Genomic DNA, 19,001 nt, shown 5'->3' with positions numbered 1-19,001 from the left:
AACCCTATACTTGTTCTGGATAAACTCAATCCATTTTCTCCATTCCATAATATAACGTTCTTGCGAATGATCTTTCAAATAGGCCGAAATCTTCGCCATCTCTGCCAGGTCGGAAACCTTTAAAGTCCACTCTTCTATGGTCGGCAATTCCTCTTTCTTCCAATATTGGCCTATCAAAAGTCTTGCCGCCGTAATTAAGTTCAACATCAGCTTGGTGTCCACAACTGTAGCGTCAACAATTATTCCCAACAAAAAAAATTGCGGACAAAACTTTATCCTCCGTTTAAAAATCTTCTGCATATTCCACCAGACTTTTATCCAAAAAACCTTAACCTTCTTACATGTCCACCATATGTGAAAATATGTTGCATCTTCATCACCGCACCTCCAACATTTAGGCTGATAATTCGGATACATACTTGCAAGCTTTTTAGGATCTAGATGCCATCTATAAAACATTTTGTAAAAATTCTCTCTTAGATTTTGAGCTTGAGTAAATTTTACGTTCCTCACCCAAATCTTTTCCCACGTGTCCATTGTAATAACTTCCTGGATGTTTTGGGCCCATTTAATCATACAATCCTTAACAAGCTCTGTTTCCGAGTCAATCTCTATCAATGCAAGATATATCCGTTTAATATGTGCTGGTCCCTGATTTCTAATCTGCTTTATCAAATTTTCATCAGTCATTGTAAATCCATTTTTCTGGTCTTCTTTCCACCTGGCCTGTAATTGAATATATTGAAACCAAGTTTGAACAACCTTCTCTTCTCGCAAGAGGCTATATGATTTCAAACACCAAACATTCCTTTCCAAGCTTAAAATTTCCTTGTACGTAGTCACATCATGTTTGAAACCAGCATGTATATTTTCTATTGCGTGTTTTGGAATTGCCCACAATGGTATCTTGCTGCTTAGCTTATGTCTATACTTCTTCCAGACTCTCAGCAATGCCTGTCTTAAAATATGCATCCTAAACACAGTATCTACCTTCTTATCATACAACAAATATGCATGCCAGCCAAACAACAAATCACGGCCCTCAAGATTTAATAACCTCAATTGCATCAAATTAATCCAGTCGCTTATTCCTACTAATGCAGCAGCTTCATAATATAATTTAAAATTAGGCAATTTAAGGCCACCTCTCTCACGAGTATCCTGCATAATCTTAAGTTTAACTCGTGGCTTTTTCCCTGCCCACACAAATTTATTGATACCACGCTGCCATTCCTCCAAATTAGAATCTTTCTTAAGAATCGGTATCATTTGAAACAAAAATAAAAACTTGGGCAGGACATTCATTTTCACTGCTGCAATCCGTCCCAACAAAGACAATTGCAATTTTTGCCAACTCTCCAATTCTTTTTGAATTTTCCCCCATAGTTTTTCATAATTATTTTTATATAGCTTTGTATTAGAGGGCGACAAAATCACCCCCAGATATTTAACCCTCTTAACAATCTCAAATCCAGTTAATCCTTCTAAGAGAGCCTTCTGTGAAACTGTCATATTTCTAGCCAAAATTTTAGTTTTCTGTGTATTTACTTTAAATCCAGAAACCTTCCCATATTGTGTTATTATCTCCATCAGGTCCACAACAGAGTTCTCTGGCTGGGTCACTGTAACAACCAGATCATCTGCAAATGCTCTCAATCTATAGTCCTGATCTCCAACTTGTATCCCCTTAATTTTTTCCGAGCTCCGAATCTTAACCAATAGTATCTCTAATGTTAACACAAATAACAAGGGCGATAACGGACACCCTTGCCTTGTGCCCTTCTCAATATTACATGCTGCTGTCAGGCTATTGTTAACTATGATGCGGGCAGTTTGTTTTTGATATAATGCCCTAATCGGCTGTAAAAAATTCTCCCCAAAATCCATTTTATCTAAAACTTTCAACAAAAATTGCCAATTCAATTGATCAAAGGCCTTTTCAGCATCTAAAAAGATTAGCGCTGCAGAGATCTGGTTGTGCCTTTCCAAAAACTCTAACACATCAACTATATGTCTCACATTATTTTTCATTTGCCTACCACTAATAAACCCCGTTTGATCCCCATGAATCACCTGTTGCAGAACCCTCATCAGTCTATTAGCCAAAACCTTAGCAAATATCTTATAATCTGTATTTAAAAGCGATATCGGTCTATAATTTTTAACTTGAGTAGCATCCTGGTCTTCCTTCGGAATCAAAGAGATAAAAGCTGTTCTCCAAGACGGTGGCACCTTTCCCCCCCGAGAAAATATTTCTATGCTCTACACTTCTTTGCAATGTTTTACTTACTGAAATCTCTTAAGGTTAATTGCTAGATAATTCAGATTTTAGATCTTAACAGCAGCAATTAACTATGTTGATCTTCAGATTTGACCCAGCTGTCCAGATGTTTAAAAATTGATAAATACAAAAATGAGAACAGCAGCAGTTCAATGTAATAAAGTTGAAACTAATTAGAATTTTTAAAGTGAGTAAATAGTAACTGGATTATAAAATGGTACACTTAGAAGCATAAGCTCAGGCTCTTAAATTTGTACTAATTACAATTATCACCATTTCAGTTATTTCAAAAAATATGAAATTAAGCAAAAAAACCCCACAGAACTAAGATTTCAGCATAAAAAGAAACACAGCTTTAAAATTATGCTTACCTCACATAAAGTACATTTTTGTTTGCTGCAGAGAAAATTATTTTTAAAAAACTAGTAATGAAGCATGTTTGAAAATTAATCTCAAGAACCCAGAATTATGTTTACTCAAAGTGAGAGGCGGAAAAATTAGGACACAATGGTGTTGTATTAAGGAGATATACCAGCCCTGCTAAGAAACAAATGTACATATATTCTTCTTTTTTAACATGTCAAATAAATGCAGAAACTGATTTCTTCTTGTTTTATTCATTTCTACCTGATCTGGCAAAGTGGAAACCAAAACAACTCTTCCTAGAAATGCCTCTTCAGCTGCTCACAAGAGCCTTTGCTGCAAATTTTGGAAAAATAGGCTGTTGTCAATAATCTCCTGTTCAAGCCTTTAATTTGATTGATATCCATCTCCAAAACCATTTTCTTTTTCAAGCTAAATCTCATATAGAAATTAAGGGAACAGTATTTACATGCCAATTCCCTTGACTTTTAGCACAGGCAATGCATCCTCATTCATACATACTCAGAATCAGGCTTTCACAAACATAAAGCTTCTATATCTTTTACAATAACATTATTCATTATATAGTACTTCAAGGATAAAATAACATCATTCAGTAAGTGGTACTAGGCTACCAAAACTGCATCTTTAGCAAAACCAATACACTCACCACAATCTAATTAAAAATACTTCATCAGCACTCAGTACCAACTAATTTGTACTTTGCATAATTTTTATGAACCAGGATTACATAGATATTTAGCAGCAGTGTGGTATGACACTACACAGTAGCTTGAACTAAGGGAATTATCAAGTTATCATTAATTATTAGAACTAATTTGTCACACAATCAGCAATTATAATATTTAATGCTAATATTAATTTATAACGCTCACAAGCATAATACTTTGTCGGAATTTATTTGTTTTCCACAATTACTTCAGTGTCTTGGAGACAGTCTCCCAGAGGATGGCTGAGGCAGCCTGAATTTTGACAGCAAAACATCAAAATCCACAAAAGTGAATGGTTGATAGTCATAATGCTGCAGGTTCTTGTAGGTAGAAGCGTCATATGTTTCTTGAGCAGTTTCAGGTGATGGCTTGGCAGCTATAAGGAGAAAAGAAATACTGTTAACCCAGAGGACAGAAAGTTCCGAGCGGAATCAGATTTTGATATCAATGCAGATGTACAACTAACACTGAAAGTTATTATATCAACTATGATGATTGTGGCAGAGCTTGGTAAGTTGTAAAACAAAACAAAACAAAACAAAACAAAAATGCTTTCAAGGCTTACACATATCATTCAGTTGTGAATGAAGTTAAGTTTGGGGAAGTAGGATAAATATGTGAATATTTAAATATATAAGCAAATTATTGCAAGATAAGGTAAAGGTAAAAGGTAAAGGTTCCCCTGCACATGTGTGCTAGTCGTTTCTGACTCTAGGGGGCGGTGCTCATCTCCGTTTCAAAGCCCAAGAGCCAGCGTTTGTCCGAGGACGTCTCCGTGGTCATGTGGCCGGCATGACTAGACGCCAAAGGCGCACGGAACGCTGTCACCTTCCCACCGTAGTGGTCCCTATTTTTCTACTTGCCTTTTTTACGTGCTTTCAAACTGCTAGGTTGGCAGAATCTGGGACGAGTAACAGGCGCTCACTCTGTTACGCGGCACTCGGGATTCGACCCGCCAAACTGCTGACCTTCTGATCGACAAGCTCAGCGTCCTAACCCACTGAGCCACCGCGTCCCTTTCTATTGCAAGGTACTTTCTCCCAATTTGGAGGGAGGAAGACCTGAGGAGAGAGGGATTTGGGAGCTGTAAGTGGAAGGAGACCCAGAGCCCTTGCCTAGGAAAACATCTATGTGTCATACAGATGGGGTTATGAAAATATTAGTGCTGGGGAAGGTAAATATTGATAGACTACAGATATGCTGTAATATAAATCAACATCTTTATAGCCCATTTTCAGCTATTTAATAAAAAAAAATTCTTTCTTTAAATGGAAAGAAGCAGTGCTTTTTTTGTAAAAGAAAAAGGTGCCGGAACTCACACATGTCATACAACCCGCCTTGCCTACTCTACAAGGTTCCATCCAAAAAAGGTGCCGGAACTCCGTTCTGAGCATTCTATGAGAAAAAATGCCCTGGAAAGAAGTAACTGTACCAATCCTAAAGTGTTTACCACGATCATCTTAGCTATACCATCTCAGAAAACTAAAGAAAAAATTATAAACAACAAAGGGGGGCTGGTGATTGCTAGAAGTAGATCCTTAAAAAACAAAAAACCTCCCCAGAAATTAATTGGGTTTCACTTTGATTTTGAAGAAAAAGGCAGTAAGAAAAGGACACCCACAACAGAGATGGAACATGACTCATGATGGCAATGCTGGGAATTGAGCTGCTTGAATAAAAGTTAGTGATCAGGAAGGACAGCTTAAAGGAAAGGCAGAATAATACCAAATAGTTTTAGAGATAGCAGTTGTTCAGAAAGTATGTAACTGAAAAAAACACAAGTGACATAGAACAGGTTCTGGACATAAAAGTTACCAAATAGGCTTATGATTGTGAAATGTTGGTCAATGAACAGGACTGTTTTTGTAATCAAACAAGGTTTCCCTCAGGAAAGTTTGAGTGTAGGAAAGATGTAGCTTCTCTTTACAAAGCAAGCTATGTTTCAGTTAAAAGTACATGATTTACATGTGTGAAATACACATTCACATTTCACAAATAGTCAAGAATATTACAATATTAAAGAGAATTTGAATATCCAGTATTAAATTGCAACTGATTACCAATACATTAGTTTTTTTTAAAAAAAAATCAGGAATAAACCAGAATACATGGGAGGAGCATTTCCAAACAAGATATGCATGTAACTGAAACATCAATGTTTATGTTACATTAGCTTCCACCAACAAATGGGCAAGTCAGTGGCTTCTTTTTCTAGCAGTAGAATATAAACCAAAACGTGTATTCTCTTATAAATCCAGAACCATGTCTTTCCAAGAGAGTTTTTACATCAGACAAATAAGACAGTGTTAAACTCCCTAATTGTTCTTTAACTTCACAAAAGCTACAAATACGGTATGTTCACCCTTCAATTTTATTTTTAAAAAGCCCTGGGTTTGACATGAAGTCATAATTTGTTTAGCTGCTGTTTGCTGAATGATCCATAAAAGCCTGGTTTATCTTTCATTCTATCTATGGGCATTACACTACTATCTATATTGTTAATTGTGTTTCACTTGATTTTGTTGACCAACTTGAATACTTGCTGGAATATGAAGGGGGGGCACGACTTAAGTATAAACTACCGCTTGAAAACTACAGTGATACATTCACACACTGTACAAACCATGCATTTACTTTGCATTGTATGAATCCAGTCACTGATTGGAATCTGGTTGTAACATGAAAGTAAATGAGCATCCCCAGCTCTTAACAGTAGAATACATTTACCATTAATTTACATGGCTCAGTGTTTCACTCAACATGTTAGTTCTCTACCCCACCTCATCATAAATTATCAAAGAAGTAGTGTTTTAAAATGAATCAATAATTTTAAAGTATAACATACCATCACAAAGGCCTGATAATAATCCAAAATTTTGGACTTAATAGTAAGTAGGCAGAAGTATTATGAGTTAGGGAACAAAATGTTCTGGATAGAAACTTACAATTATTCTTAGTGATATTTCCCTTATAGACTAAGAACTCAGTGTGATTTTTAATATTCACTGGGTAGGGGATTTTAATGTCTGGAATGAGTGTTATCTTCTTTTATTAACTGTATACTTTTACATTGCAGGTAGTCCTCAATGTACGACCATAATTGCAAAATTTCTGTTGCTAAGTGAGTTTTGCCCCATTTTGTGACCTTTCTTGCCACAATTGTTAAGTGAATAATTGCAGTTATTAAGTTAGAAATCTTGCTTCCCCATTGACTTTGCTTGTCAACAGGTCACAAAATGGGATCACATGGCCACAGGACATTGCAAACGTCATAAATATTGGACAGTTGCCAAGCATCTGAATTTTTAAAAATAATTTTACTTATTTGTAACATAAGCACATTGTGCTTTAGATTGTAAGCCGCCCTGAGTCTTCGGAGAAGGGCGGGATATAAATAGGATTAAAAAATAAAATAAAATAAAATATGAAAATACAAAAGCAAATAATAAGGGACGAAAATAGGAAAAGGGAAAATGAAAGTGTGGAGAAGGGGAGGGGAAGAAACAAAATGTGTTGACTTCTGACTCCCTCTGTTGCAGTAAAATAAAATATTAAGATCGAATCTCAACTTTTTACATTTCTATAGTGATATAAACTAGCCATTTCTGTATCAACTAATCAGTAAAACTCCAAATCATAGTATCATTTTTTCCACCTCAAGCACAAAGTCCAGAAGTGGTTTCCAAGTAGAATAAAAAGTATATATTTTATTTATTTATTTATTTGTTTAGATTTATAAACCACCCTTTTCCCGAAAGACTCAGGGCGGTTTACAGGGCAAATTAAAACAGTGCAATGTACAAATTAAAATAAAATAAAATTAATAGCCCCCAAACAGTTTAAATGTTCTTTTCCTTTACCAAAACAGTCAATTTAGCCATCTCTGCTAATTCTGTGAGCTTTTGTAACCATCTGAATTTTGATCACATGACCATGGGGTTGCTGCAATAGTCTTAAGTGTGAAAAATGGTTTTAAGTCACTTTTTTCCCAGTACCATTGTAAATTTGAATGGTCACTAAATGAACTGCTGCAAGTCGAGGACTACCTGTACAATGGAATATTTTTCCAATGATTTCTGTTAATAGTGTTTAAAACATTTTAGATAAATGTAAATATGTAGGGAATAATTGGATATGTACCCCTCAGTGTTCAATATACTGTATTTCTATAGCAACATTTAGTAATTGTTTAAGCCTTTCCACTGAAATGTTGGCTTAGTAATATTTACCTATGGCTTTTAGTTACATTATCAATGCTATATCTATATGCAATTAAACTTTTAAACTGTTCTTTATAGTCATCTTTAGAGGTTACAAATTTTACCTTCTCTAATCTCCTGTTCTAATTTTCTAGACTAGCCAAGCTAAACTAAAAGAGAGCCTTTTCTGCCATTATTTTTCCAAGGCTGCCCCCTTCTGGGACCCAAAATAATTGAAGATTTGGGTGGTGGTGGTCAGGTAATAAACTTCAAAATCTTTGAGGATATTTATCACTTTGACATGCATACTGAATCACACGTTTTGTTAATTCGTATTACAACTGGTATCTACTATTTTCTCTGTATTTATAAATGAATAGATTATTGAAAATAACAGAGGTTAAAAATCATATTGATACATACTACAGAATTTAAAATATAGAAAAATGAACATTATCTGGACAGGGAAAGCTTCAGAGGGAAGGTTTTTACAATTTGAAGAAAATGATATTCACTTTAGGAATTTATTTGGGTATTTTGAGATTAAGAGAATATTTTAAGAATATTAAGGGATGAAGGCAATGAAAATTCAGATGGCAAGAGAGCCAAAAGGAAAACCATCTGATGCAAACATGCACTATAATAATGATTAATTTGCTGACCTACAGACAAGGTCAAAGTAAACTTGCTTCCTTACAGAACTGATTTATGTATCTCTCTCTCTCTCTGAATTTATGTATGTATCAAAAGGTTCAAGAAGGTGTGAAAAAGAGTGAAAAGTACCACATAAACAGCAAGTTCCAAACAAAAAGCAACATTAAGCTATGAGCAAGTACAGATAGATAGAAGAAATGTCTGAAAACAGGTCAATCACACTTCTATAGGTTGTGCTTTAGCAAGCAGGGACAAAATTTTCATTTCCTTTATGAAGAGATTTTCACATAGTCATCACAATTTTGAATGTTCTAGGTTCCCTTAATACTTCAAACAAGAGAAAATAGCAAAGATAATAATGTTGTTTCCTCCCCTTCCCCAAATCTTTCCTCAGCACCTTTTAAAGCTTAATGGCAGAATCCGAGAACGTAACTGCAAAAGAGTGTAACAGTTTGTGAGGAATGTGAAAAAGCCTTCTTCGGAAAGCACATTAGGAAAGCGGAAAGAAACATTTCAAGGCATTGCTTCAAATGATGGGAAAGTCAGAATAGAGGACATTTGCTTATATAATTCCTTTCAACCAACAGAACTAATGCAGAAGGAGATAAAATGATACCCTGTGGAGTGCTTTGTTCTTCAATTTGAGCTTCCACTTCTGCGATGACCTCCTCCTTCAGGGTGGTTTTTATTACAGGCGTTCTTTCCCTTGAAACTTCAGGCCCTGGTTCTTCAAAAACTCTGTCTTGCATTTCAGTTTTTTGCATTTTCTGTGTAATGTTTTCGTCCCGTTTCAGATTTCGTGATATATTTTGTGGAGGAGGTACCAGCCGAGTTCTCTGTGGATCAGTTTCGGAGAGAGGAACGTCCAGGCTTTCAGATGAAACTTTTGTTGGCTTTTGATTCTCTTTGTTCACTCTTCCTAAGGTCTTGCTCTTTAAATGTATTTCTTTAGGCCTTTGTCGGGAAGCAGGTTTTATCATATCCGATTCTAACTGCTTGTTATCGGTTGTGCGGCAGAGTTTCTTTTGTCTGTGTGGCTTCGCTTTGAAGTCATCATCTTCAGAATCAGAGCTAGAGTCTGATTCAGAACTTGATGAAGAGAATGACTCTTCATCTGTTAACCTCTTCCCTAATTCTTCTTTGGAAGGGAAAACTGGCTTTCCCTCAAAAGGAAGCGGTGCCTTCTGAGGAAACATTACCAAAGTTTTCATTGCCAAGAGTTTTCTCAGATCTTCATCTGTCAATTTTACAGCTGCATCAGGTTTACAGTTAGTTATGACCTTCCCCTTATCTGTAAATTGTGGGAAAGAATTAGGAGACAGCTTTTAAAGGAAAACCGACCTCCATTTTGGTTAGGTTAATAGTTGGGTGTGCTCTTTTAGTACTAATTCCAGCTGGCTAATTTCAATTTCTTAGTTGGCAAAGAAGGGGTTATAATTTATAGACAAACACTTTCAAGGCTATCACTATAATATGTCATTCCGGTACAACTGATCTGTGGAATTAACTGGTAGAAATTTCAATTGCTTCAGAAAAACATCTACTACGTTTCATATCAATATAAAACATTTTTAAATATATCCTTCAGTTACAAATATTTTTAATTAAATTTATATACTGCCCATTTCACTATCCAAAGCAACTTAAACAACTTAAAATTATTGATATATAATGCCAAGCTTATTAACCATACATCTCCCTCACAGAGGGGCTTTTATTTTATTAACTTATATATTTTATTTAATTATAAATACATCAATACACTTATGTATGTATGTATGTACGTTATACAATCAGAAACATCACTAGAAGATGTAGTCTGGTTTACTTTGGACATGTCACGCATTCAAATTCATTGGAGAAGTCAATGATCAAGGAATGATTAGTGGGTCAAGAAGGGGCAAGCAAAGAACTCACTGGCTTCATACTATCAAACTTGGTATAAAGATGAACATCCAACAACTGAAAGAAGCTGTGCTTTTAAGGATATTATCTGTTCTTCTAAGTTAAGACTATGCAAAAAATTTAGGAGTTTTCTTTAATTCATAGAAGCTATACTGCCTTTCCCCAAAGCACATGCCCCAAAAGAATACCTGTTATGTCTTTGCCTCCACCGAACTTAAAGCAGTCTGGTGCAGTTAAATCTTGATAGTCAAGACGTCTATTTGCAATGATAAAAAAATCACTGAATATCAAGAAGCAGGGGTAAAGGCAGCATTTGTCCAAATGCCAGCAATGGCACTGAGGAAAGACTACCTATTTATATTGAGATTCTTCCAACTCCTATTAAAAAAAGACAACTTTCAGGAATGCATTTAACTTTTTTAAAAAAATCATTACCAGCATGCAACTCTGGGAATGAAACTTCTGTGTTTCATTATAGAGACACAGGGCCTGGTTTCCATATATCTGCCTGGCTAATTTTATGTAGCAGAGTTAGTGCGCTCCAAGTTCCTTCAATTAAACAATGGCATCTATGAGGACCCCCGAATATGAGCCTTTGGGGAGTAGCATGTGCCCTCTACAATGAGGTTTTCTCTGAGATCTAGATGGACCATACCTGTTGGTATTTTGAAGGAGCTTGAAAACCTGGCTCTCCTTCCAGCTGTACTTTTGCGACAGCGAGTGAAACCTCCCTGAATTTTGTTATTCCATTCCATTCCAGTGCTATCATCTTGCTAACTTTTATATTGTATTTTTGTTTTTATTGTATTAAAAATATATTTTTACTTGAGAGCCACTCATAGTTATTAGAGGTCAGGCAACATACAAATTTAATAATAATTATGCATCTTTTCCAAAGTAAGGAAACTAGCTCTTCTGAGCTAAATTTTCAAGAATAAAAATGACTATACAACTAAAGTCTGTTTATGTACAATGTCAATGGTCCTAAAAATCCTTATATGAATCAGTGCAAGATATTTTGCACACTATTTTAGGAGTACCCATAATTCCTTGAATACTGGGATAACATTCTGTTTCATTAACACATTTAAAAACAGTGCTAGCCAAGCAATTTCTTGCCAGTTGGGGTATTCTTGCAGAAGACTAGGTCCTAAAAAGGATTTTCAAAGAGTATGTTTATTACTAATGTAATATTTTGTTGAAAATTTCTCACTAAACAGTCCCACTAGTATTTTATGTTTTCAGTACATCTTATATTGCTAAAAAGAGGATTTCAACAGTGAAATAAAACACAGGTGAAAGTTACAAAAATGAAAGCAAAACTATCTTATACAATCATTTATTTTGAGAATGTGTTGCTTCTTTTAGAAAAGCAATGTTAAAAGCAATAAATTGTTGCCTATCCAAGTAAAAGTTCATGAACCATAAATTAAAAGAATGTTTCAAATGTTGATGATTGCTAATCACCGTCAGCAGGATTTTGTCATCATAGTGGCTCAGGATTCCTTTAGATTAGTAAATGAGATTAGATTAGAAATGTATTTTACAAATACATTTCCTGAATATAGAAACATAGCAATCAAGCAAAGTTGTTCTAATTCAAGTTTCCCAAAACATTAGCTTTTTATATTATTTGGTTCTTACATAGAACTATTTGGGAAATAAATCTCCATCTTCAATTTTAAGGATATCTGCTACCTTATCTGCTATGTGAGCAAATTTGATTTTAGTTTGGTTTGTATGGGAAAAAATGATTTAGGATTATAATTGTAGAGAACATAATATACTTCTACTGAAAACAGTCATACAACCAACACAAATTTGGTTCCTTTTTGGCTGTTGGCCTACAACATCTTGTACTTCATTAATTACCTGACATCTTCCAGAGATTTCTTACTTATTCTTGAGGTAAAACACCACTTGAATCAACATTGTTTCTTCAATAATGTCCTCTCTCATCCTAGATTCCTCTGGTAGAATGTATCAAGTGAATTCCTTGACTAATTGTCAACCTCACTTGATATGTTCAAACTATTCATGTCAGCCTGTATTTTAAACCAATTGAGATTATGGAAATACAACAAAGCAGGGAGTTACATGGTTTTTTGGATCTAAGAAAATACATTCTTGACTTCCGGTGGTGACGCGGCGCCGAAGACAGCCGTCTCCGGGCTGTCCGCTCCGCAGCTGTGTTTATCCATCGTAAACAGTGCCGATCAGCTGTTTAGATGGATTTGAAGCCCCCTCCTAGGGAGAAGAGGAGGGGGTGAGGCCCCAGGTAGGGGTTGAGCTCTCCGGGGCCGCCTGAGCTGAAAGTTTGGGCGGCTGAAGGATTGAGCCCCCCCGAAGCCTGGGTTGCTCCGAGCTGCGCAGCGTCTCTGCTCCGTGATTTTTGGAGCAGAGCCAGGCGTTAGCAACCACCCGTGCCAGAAGGAAATACCCTGGAGTATCAAGATGCAGGCAGAGCGGTACAGGAGGTCATGGTGATGTGGACTTTTATTTTTACTCTCTAGCTCAACGGATTTTAAAGCTTCAAAGTGAAAGTGCGCAACAAGTGAAAACTTCTAAAGCTCTTCGGAGTGCAGGGTCTTCCCCGGTGCAGCAGGCCTCATTGCAAGCTTTGCTTCCTCCTGCACCTCCTCCGGCATTGACGCTTAAGGATTTACAAGATGCCTTTGAAAAGCATTCACAATTAATGTCTGATATGACGGATGAAAAGTTGAAAAAGCTGGAGGAGAAATTGGAGAAGAAGATGGAAGAGAAGTTTAGAGCAATGAGGGAAGACATGTTGTCTATAATTGAAAGTGTAGCTGAATGTGTGCAACAGCTGGAGGAAAAAGTGGAGGATCTCAGTCAAAAGAACTCTATATTAGAAGTCAAGGTATTAGAGATTGAAAATATAAGGGACAAAATGGACGGAGAATTGAGCCTTGTTCAGTACCATCAGATGCAGTATGCTATTAGAATTAGGGGCTTAAAAGAGAATCCTAAAGAAGATTTAAAGCAGCTGATCTCTGAGGCTTTGGAAGTGGTATTGGGCCAGCCAGCATCTGAAATTGAGGGAAGCATGGATAAAAATTTTCGTGTAAATTCATGGATTGCAAGACAGAGGAAGTTACCCAGAGATGTGGTGGTCTATTTTACAAAGAGAGTAATTAGAGATGAAGTCATTCAAGCTGCTTATGATACTAAATTGGTAGTTGCTGAGCAAGAAGTCCTGGTTTTAAAAGAGATTCCTCCAAAGATTTTAAGGAGAAGGAAAGATTTTGCATTTCTTACACAGGAACTTAAGAAATGTGATATCAAGTTTAGATGGGAGATTCCAGTCGGACTGGTGGTGATGCACGAAGGTAAAAGACATCGTCTGGTTACTGTGGCCCAGGCACGTGATTTTTACAGCAACGTGTTAAAAGCAACCCCCCTATCACTTCTGGAAGCTGCAAAAGGATTTGGTGAGGGAAAGCCTCAAGATGTTGCAGATAGACAGACAGAGGAGAATGGTGTTGGAGGGGATCAAGTTACAGTTTCATCGGCTGCTGCTGGAGAGCAGAGGATGTCGCGCGCCGCCCTAAGACGAGCGAGACGAGAGCAAGAGCAAGACCAGCAGAAAGTCATGGAACCTCCAAAGTGTACTTACAGTGAAGCTGTGGGAGGGGCGCGGTCCAAAGAAGTTACAGGGGCCATTTCAGACGTGCTCCAAAAGCTTTGGGGCGTCAAGATTGGTGACTAAATTTCTAATTTAGAATGTCAGTGGATTAAATTCATCATAGAGGAGAAAGAAAGTTTTTCAATATTCAAAACAATTTAAGACTGATGTTATTTGGTTGCAAGAAATGTATATTAGGGTTATGGATCAAAAGTATTTATTGAATTTAAGATTGGGTACGCAAGCTCCTAATTAACAACAAGTTGATTTTTCTTAACTTACTAGACATAAAGGGTACTTAATTGGATTATAAAAATTTTTAATTTTTTTATTTTTTTTTCCATTGGAGATTGGAATGGTGTTTTAGATGTATAGATGGAAAAAGCGGGGTTTTTTCTTTTTTTTTTTTAAGCGTGTCATGAGTCATGCTAGATTGCCTAAATTTCTTTTTTATTTGAACTCAAGGATGATCTGGAATTGTGAGACATTTGGTGTGATATATGCAAGAACTATTTTTGATCATAGTTCAGTTTGGCTGGAGATTAATAAGGTTAATAGAGATAGGCGCTCTTGGCGCGTAATTGAGAATTTGTTTAGAAATTAGAGGTAAATACTAGATGAAAGTTTTTTTTTTAAAATTAATATGAATAAGGATTGGGACTAAGAAATTTCATTTAGCATTTGAGTAAAGCTCCTTTTCTGTTTTCTTTTTTTTATCTGTAATATTAATATTGTTTGTAATCATTTTACATGAGCTAGAGGGTGATAGAATTAATAGTTTATTGTAGATAGCATATGGATGCTTATGTTTGTTTTTCGCTTCTATACCCTGTATTTAGCTCTGGGAAGTCGGGGGGGAGGGGGGAATGGGGGAGAGGGATAGGGAGGGTTAGATATGGGTGGGGGAGGGGGATTGATAAAGTTAAAATGTACTGTAAAACTTTTTAAATAAAAAAAAAGAAAGAGAGAGAGAGAGAGAGAGAGAGAGAGAGAGAGAGAGAGAGAGAGAGAGAGAGAGAGAGAGAGAGAGAATAAGAATGAATGTGGGTGATTCTTCCTGTCCACTTAATGGATTTTCCCAGGGGAATTATGGTTTATAAGATGGCAGAGCAATAGTATTTTAATTAGATGTAATTCTTTTCAGTAAGAACATTCATCCTATAACAAAACCCACACAAAAGCTTTGCATCTTGACATTCTACAAAATATGAAAAATAGTAGTTGCTTAATTAATGTTACTTGAATAATAAATATTTTTCTGGGCAATAGTTGTTATAAATTGTCTTACCTTTTGGGATGCCTTTTTTGGAATCACCTGGTTTGGTGCAGACATAAACAGAAGGCATACATCGTAGACCCCATGCTTGCTGTGATAAAGCCTATAAGAATTAGGAAAGATAGTTGATGAACAATGTTTTAAATTAGCATATATTTTTCAAAAATATATAAACTATACAATAACATAGCCACAGACCAGTAACACGGGCATGAGATAGTGATAATAAAATAGCTCCCATAATAATTTCTTGTGAAAAATTCTGAAATCTTATTTTTAGTTAGAAAAAAGGCTTGCTGCTATACATAATACATTTGTGATGCATTAATAACGTAGATTATGAAAATACACTTAGAAATATTAAACCACTAATTGTCTCTTCAGTATCTAATTACATCTGGTTTTATTTTTTATTTTTTCAGATTTCCAGGCAATCACATCTAAAATTTAGTCTAGGAAATTAATGACCTGTACTTTTTCTGGCTGTTTTTACATAGATATAAGAATAATTTGCTTAAATTGTCAAGTAAGCTGTGCAATGCATAGAACTACAGGTAGTCCTTGGCTTACAACCATTTGTTTAGTGACTTTTCAAAGTTACAATGCCACTGTAAAAAGTGACTTATGGCCAGTTTTTACACTTGCAACTAATGCACCATCCTCACAGTCACATAATCAAAATTTGGGTGCTTGGCAACTGGCATGTATTTTTTAGTTGCACTGTTGTGGTGTCATGTAGTCAGCTGATCACATGACACCAGCTGATGTCCGACAAACAAATTCACTTAACAGTCATGATTCACTTAACTGCAGTGATTCACTTAACAACTGTGGCAAAAAAGGTAGTAAAATGGGGCAGAACTCACTTAGAAACTGTCTTGCTTAGCAATGGAAATTTTGGATTCCATTGTGGTCGTAAGTCGAGGACTACCAATATTACAATTATTGCAAGAACCTAAGGAGGGCTAGGTTATAGAAAAGATTCTAAAAGTCATATGTTTCATACAGACTACAAAATAATGTAGTCTGTATGATAAATACAATTTATTAACAGGTATTCCTAAGATGCCTGGCGATAACTGGAAAACTGCAGCACAGAAGATAAAAGAATGGGAGTGCGAGGAAAAAGCTTCAACATATGCCATCAATGCTATATACATGCAATCCTTGTGTCCTCATGGCTCATGTTTATAAAGTAAGAGCATATAGAGCAGACATGTCAAACTCGCAACATCATGTGACGTCACGTAACGTATCGGGAGAGTTTTGCCATTGCCAGCAATGGGGTGGGTGCAGCTTCCAGATGACGTGTCCGGCCTGCGGGCTGGCGGTTTGACACCCCTGATATTATAGAGTATTCATAGGCTTACAGTTAAACCTGGTAATCTACAGACTAAATTATCCATGATACATGGTTTTACATAATCACAGGTCCTGTTTGTAGGCTTCAGCTCGGCATTCAATACCATCATTCCAGAAATTTTTTACTCTGAACTAATTCAGCTAGCTTGAAGGTGGATTATTAGCTTTTTGACAGGTAGAAAGCAACAGACGAAGCTAGGAAAAGTTACATCTAGTACCTGGGAAATTAGCACAGGCGCCCCTTAGGGCTGTGTGCTCTTTCTATTGCTCTTCTGTCTGTATACCAATGACTGCATCTCTAGGGATCCCTCTGTTAAAGTACTGAAGTTTGCAGATGATACAACAGTCATTGGTCTCATTCAAGACTAATGAGTTTGCATATAGATGGAAGGTTGAACAACTGGCCTTAAGGTGCAGCCGGAATAACCTGGAGCTGAACATGCTTAAAACTGTAGAGATGGGAGTGGATTTTAGGAGGAGCCATTCTATGCTACCACCTCTTGCTATATTCGACAGCACAGTATCAGCAATAAAATCCCTTCAGATTTTTGGGTTCCAGAATCTCCCAGGATTTGAAATGGACACCCAACATTAGAACCATCATTAAAAAGGCACAACAAAGAATGTTCTTCCTGTGTCAACTCAGGAAATTCAGACTGCCTCAGGAGCTTGTTGATAACAGTTCTATAGAGGAATTATTGAGTCTGTCATTTGTACTTCTGTAATTGTCTGGTTTGCTACAGCAACGAAACAGGGCAGGTACAGACTCCTTTAGGACGGCAGAAAGAACAACTGCAACCAGCCTGCCTGCCGTAAAAGATATGTCTATTGCGCAGGTCAGAAAAAGGGCTGAGAAAATATCTACAGACCCCTCACATTCTGGACATAACTGTTTCAATTCCTCCCCTCGGGACTTATAGGGCATTGCATGCCAAAACATCTAGGCAAAGAGACAGTGCCACACATATTGTATGGCTGTAGTGTTAGAATTATCCTTACCTTTCTTATTGGTATCATTGCTATGATTATTATTACTCTGTTGCTTTGCATGTACACTGAGAGCTTTCTGCACTGGAAACAAATTCCTTGTGTGTCTAATCACACTTAGTCAATTAATCTACATCCTATCCTAATCCTATATTGAATGAGTTAAAAGCAAGTCAATTCAGCCAGAATTCTGCAAGAACCCAAGCAACATCAGACACTAACTTCATACCCAACGGAAACTACAACTAGTCCACCCTCGAGTAAGTGAAACACTTGTCAAAGAGAAAATGTGGATACCACAAATACTCCTGTCCTAATTATGCTAAAACAATTAAAAGATTTCTGTTGTCAGTCTTTTCTACCCTCTCAAGCAAAGAAATACTTATTACTGGTAGTGCTTGAAATCTCTCGTTTCAGACATCTTTCAAAATAAAATTTACTCTAGCCAAAATTGAACTCAAGAGCTCAAGACAGTCCAGTTGCCTCGTGAAAAAGCACCTTTGGGATAACTATGACCTGGATGACTGAGAATCTCCAGAGTCAAGAGATCAAGGTGCTGCAAATGAAATCTTAACATTTTCTCTACAACACTGCTTCTGGTCTCTATCTTCCCTGCCACCATTGCCCTTTTTTTCTTCCCCGCCCCAAGAGTATGCTTATTTCAATTTTTCTCAAAATTATCAGCAATATATTTGATGAAGTGGACTGAGATTCACTACAATTTATGAGATAAGAATCTTAAAACTGCCTGATTATGTTTTTACTCGTTAACAGCTTATTCCTCGCACTGCAGATTGGGAAATGATCCTCGGATACAGTCTACCTCTAGATAATAGTAGATACCCCGAATGAAATTAGTAAATGTCCTGAATCAAATTATACCAGCTGGAAACTTCAGGTCAAAACCAGACAGACAAAAAAACCCCCTAATTATTGGCACAGATATACATCGGAACAATTGCTTATAACCCTGGCTACAGGCAGACACTCAACAGGAAAACTGAATCCATAAGCAACATCCGCCATTACCTTAAACGCCGGGAGACGACCGCAACAAGCCATCAGGGAGGCCGCCATCTTGGCGTCACCCCAAACCTGTTCCGTGTCCTCCTTTGGCCGCAAAGAAAAGGTTCCCACCCCATTTTCCTTCCGCAACCGCCGTCCCGATGCAAGTACTCTATGCCGATGGTGTGGGTGGGCGGCGTTTGTGTTGCTCAATAGCGGCGGGAGGTGGAATGGCGAGCTCCCTTTAGTTTGAGAGATGAGGAGTCCTTCCGTTCCGTGTATTCTAAGCCCAGGCAGACGGACGTGGACAGAGCTTCAGCCAAATATGTTGAAAGGACGTCCTTGAAAGGATCATTGTCTTGAGTGCAATATGTCGTCGTTTCCCACCGCCCCCGCCCCCCGGGTGTTCCTGATGCTCTCTGAGCTCGCTTGTTTTCTTGCAAACGTTTCATTACCCAAACTAAGTAACTTCATCTGCACCAAGGACCCCTCATTTCAACCCTGAGCTGCAAATATTCCCCTTTATGAAAGCAATAAAGCAGGGGTCTCCAAACTTGGCCCTTTAATGACTTGTGGACTTCAACTCCCAGAA

General features: G+C 37.0%; 1 protein-coding gene across 1 annotated transcript; it reads right to left on the bottom strand.

Moving 5' to 3' along the window:
- Positions 1-2,249: 2,249 nt before the first annotated feature.
- Positions 2,250-18,888, bottom strand: NDUFV3 (NADH:ubiquinone oxidoreductase subunit V3). The gene is made up of 4 exons (XM_083361621.1): positions 18,434-18,888; positions 15,068-15,158; positions 8,845-9,519; positions 2,250-3,751 (listed from the first exon to the last, which is right to left on the bottom strand). Exons 1-4 carry the CDS (start codon positions 18,479-18,481, stop codon positions 3,585-3,587), a joined length of 981 nt encoding a protein of 326 aa, XP_083217747.1. The 5' UTR covers positions 18,482-18,888; the 3' UTR covers positions 2,250-3,584.
- Between the last annotated feature and the right edge of the window lie 113 nt (positions 18,889-19,001).

Source organism: Vipera ursinii (assembly GCF_947247035.1).
Source record: "Vipera ursinii genome assembly, chromosome: 4".
In the NCBI taxonomy this organism is placed as follows: domain Eukaryota; kingdom Metazoa; phylum Chordata; class Lepidosauria; order Squamata; family Viperidae; genus Vipera; species Vipera ursinii.
The sequence above is the reverse complement of the archived record's forward strand: the minus strand, read 5'-3'. Positions and strand labels throughout refer to the sequence as shown.

Bases quoted from the DNA above. Each gene is read 5' to 3' on its own strand.
- NDUFV3 (XM_083361621.1), bottom strand. From the start codon at position 18,481: ATGGCGGCCTCCCTGATGGCTTGTTGCGGTCGTCTCCCGGCGTTTAAG. The intron at 15,159-18,433 runs GTAATGGCGGAT...TAATTCTTATAG, and splicing joins GTCGTCTCCCGGCGTTTAAG to GCTTTATCACAGCAAGCATG. The intron at 3,752-8,844 runs GTATCATTTTAT...TTCTCCTTATAG, and splicing joins AGAACAAAGCACTCCACAGG to CTGCCAAGCCATCACCTGAA.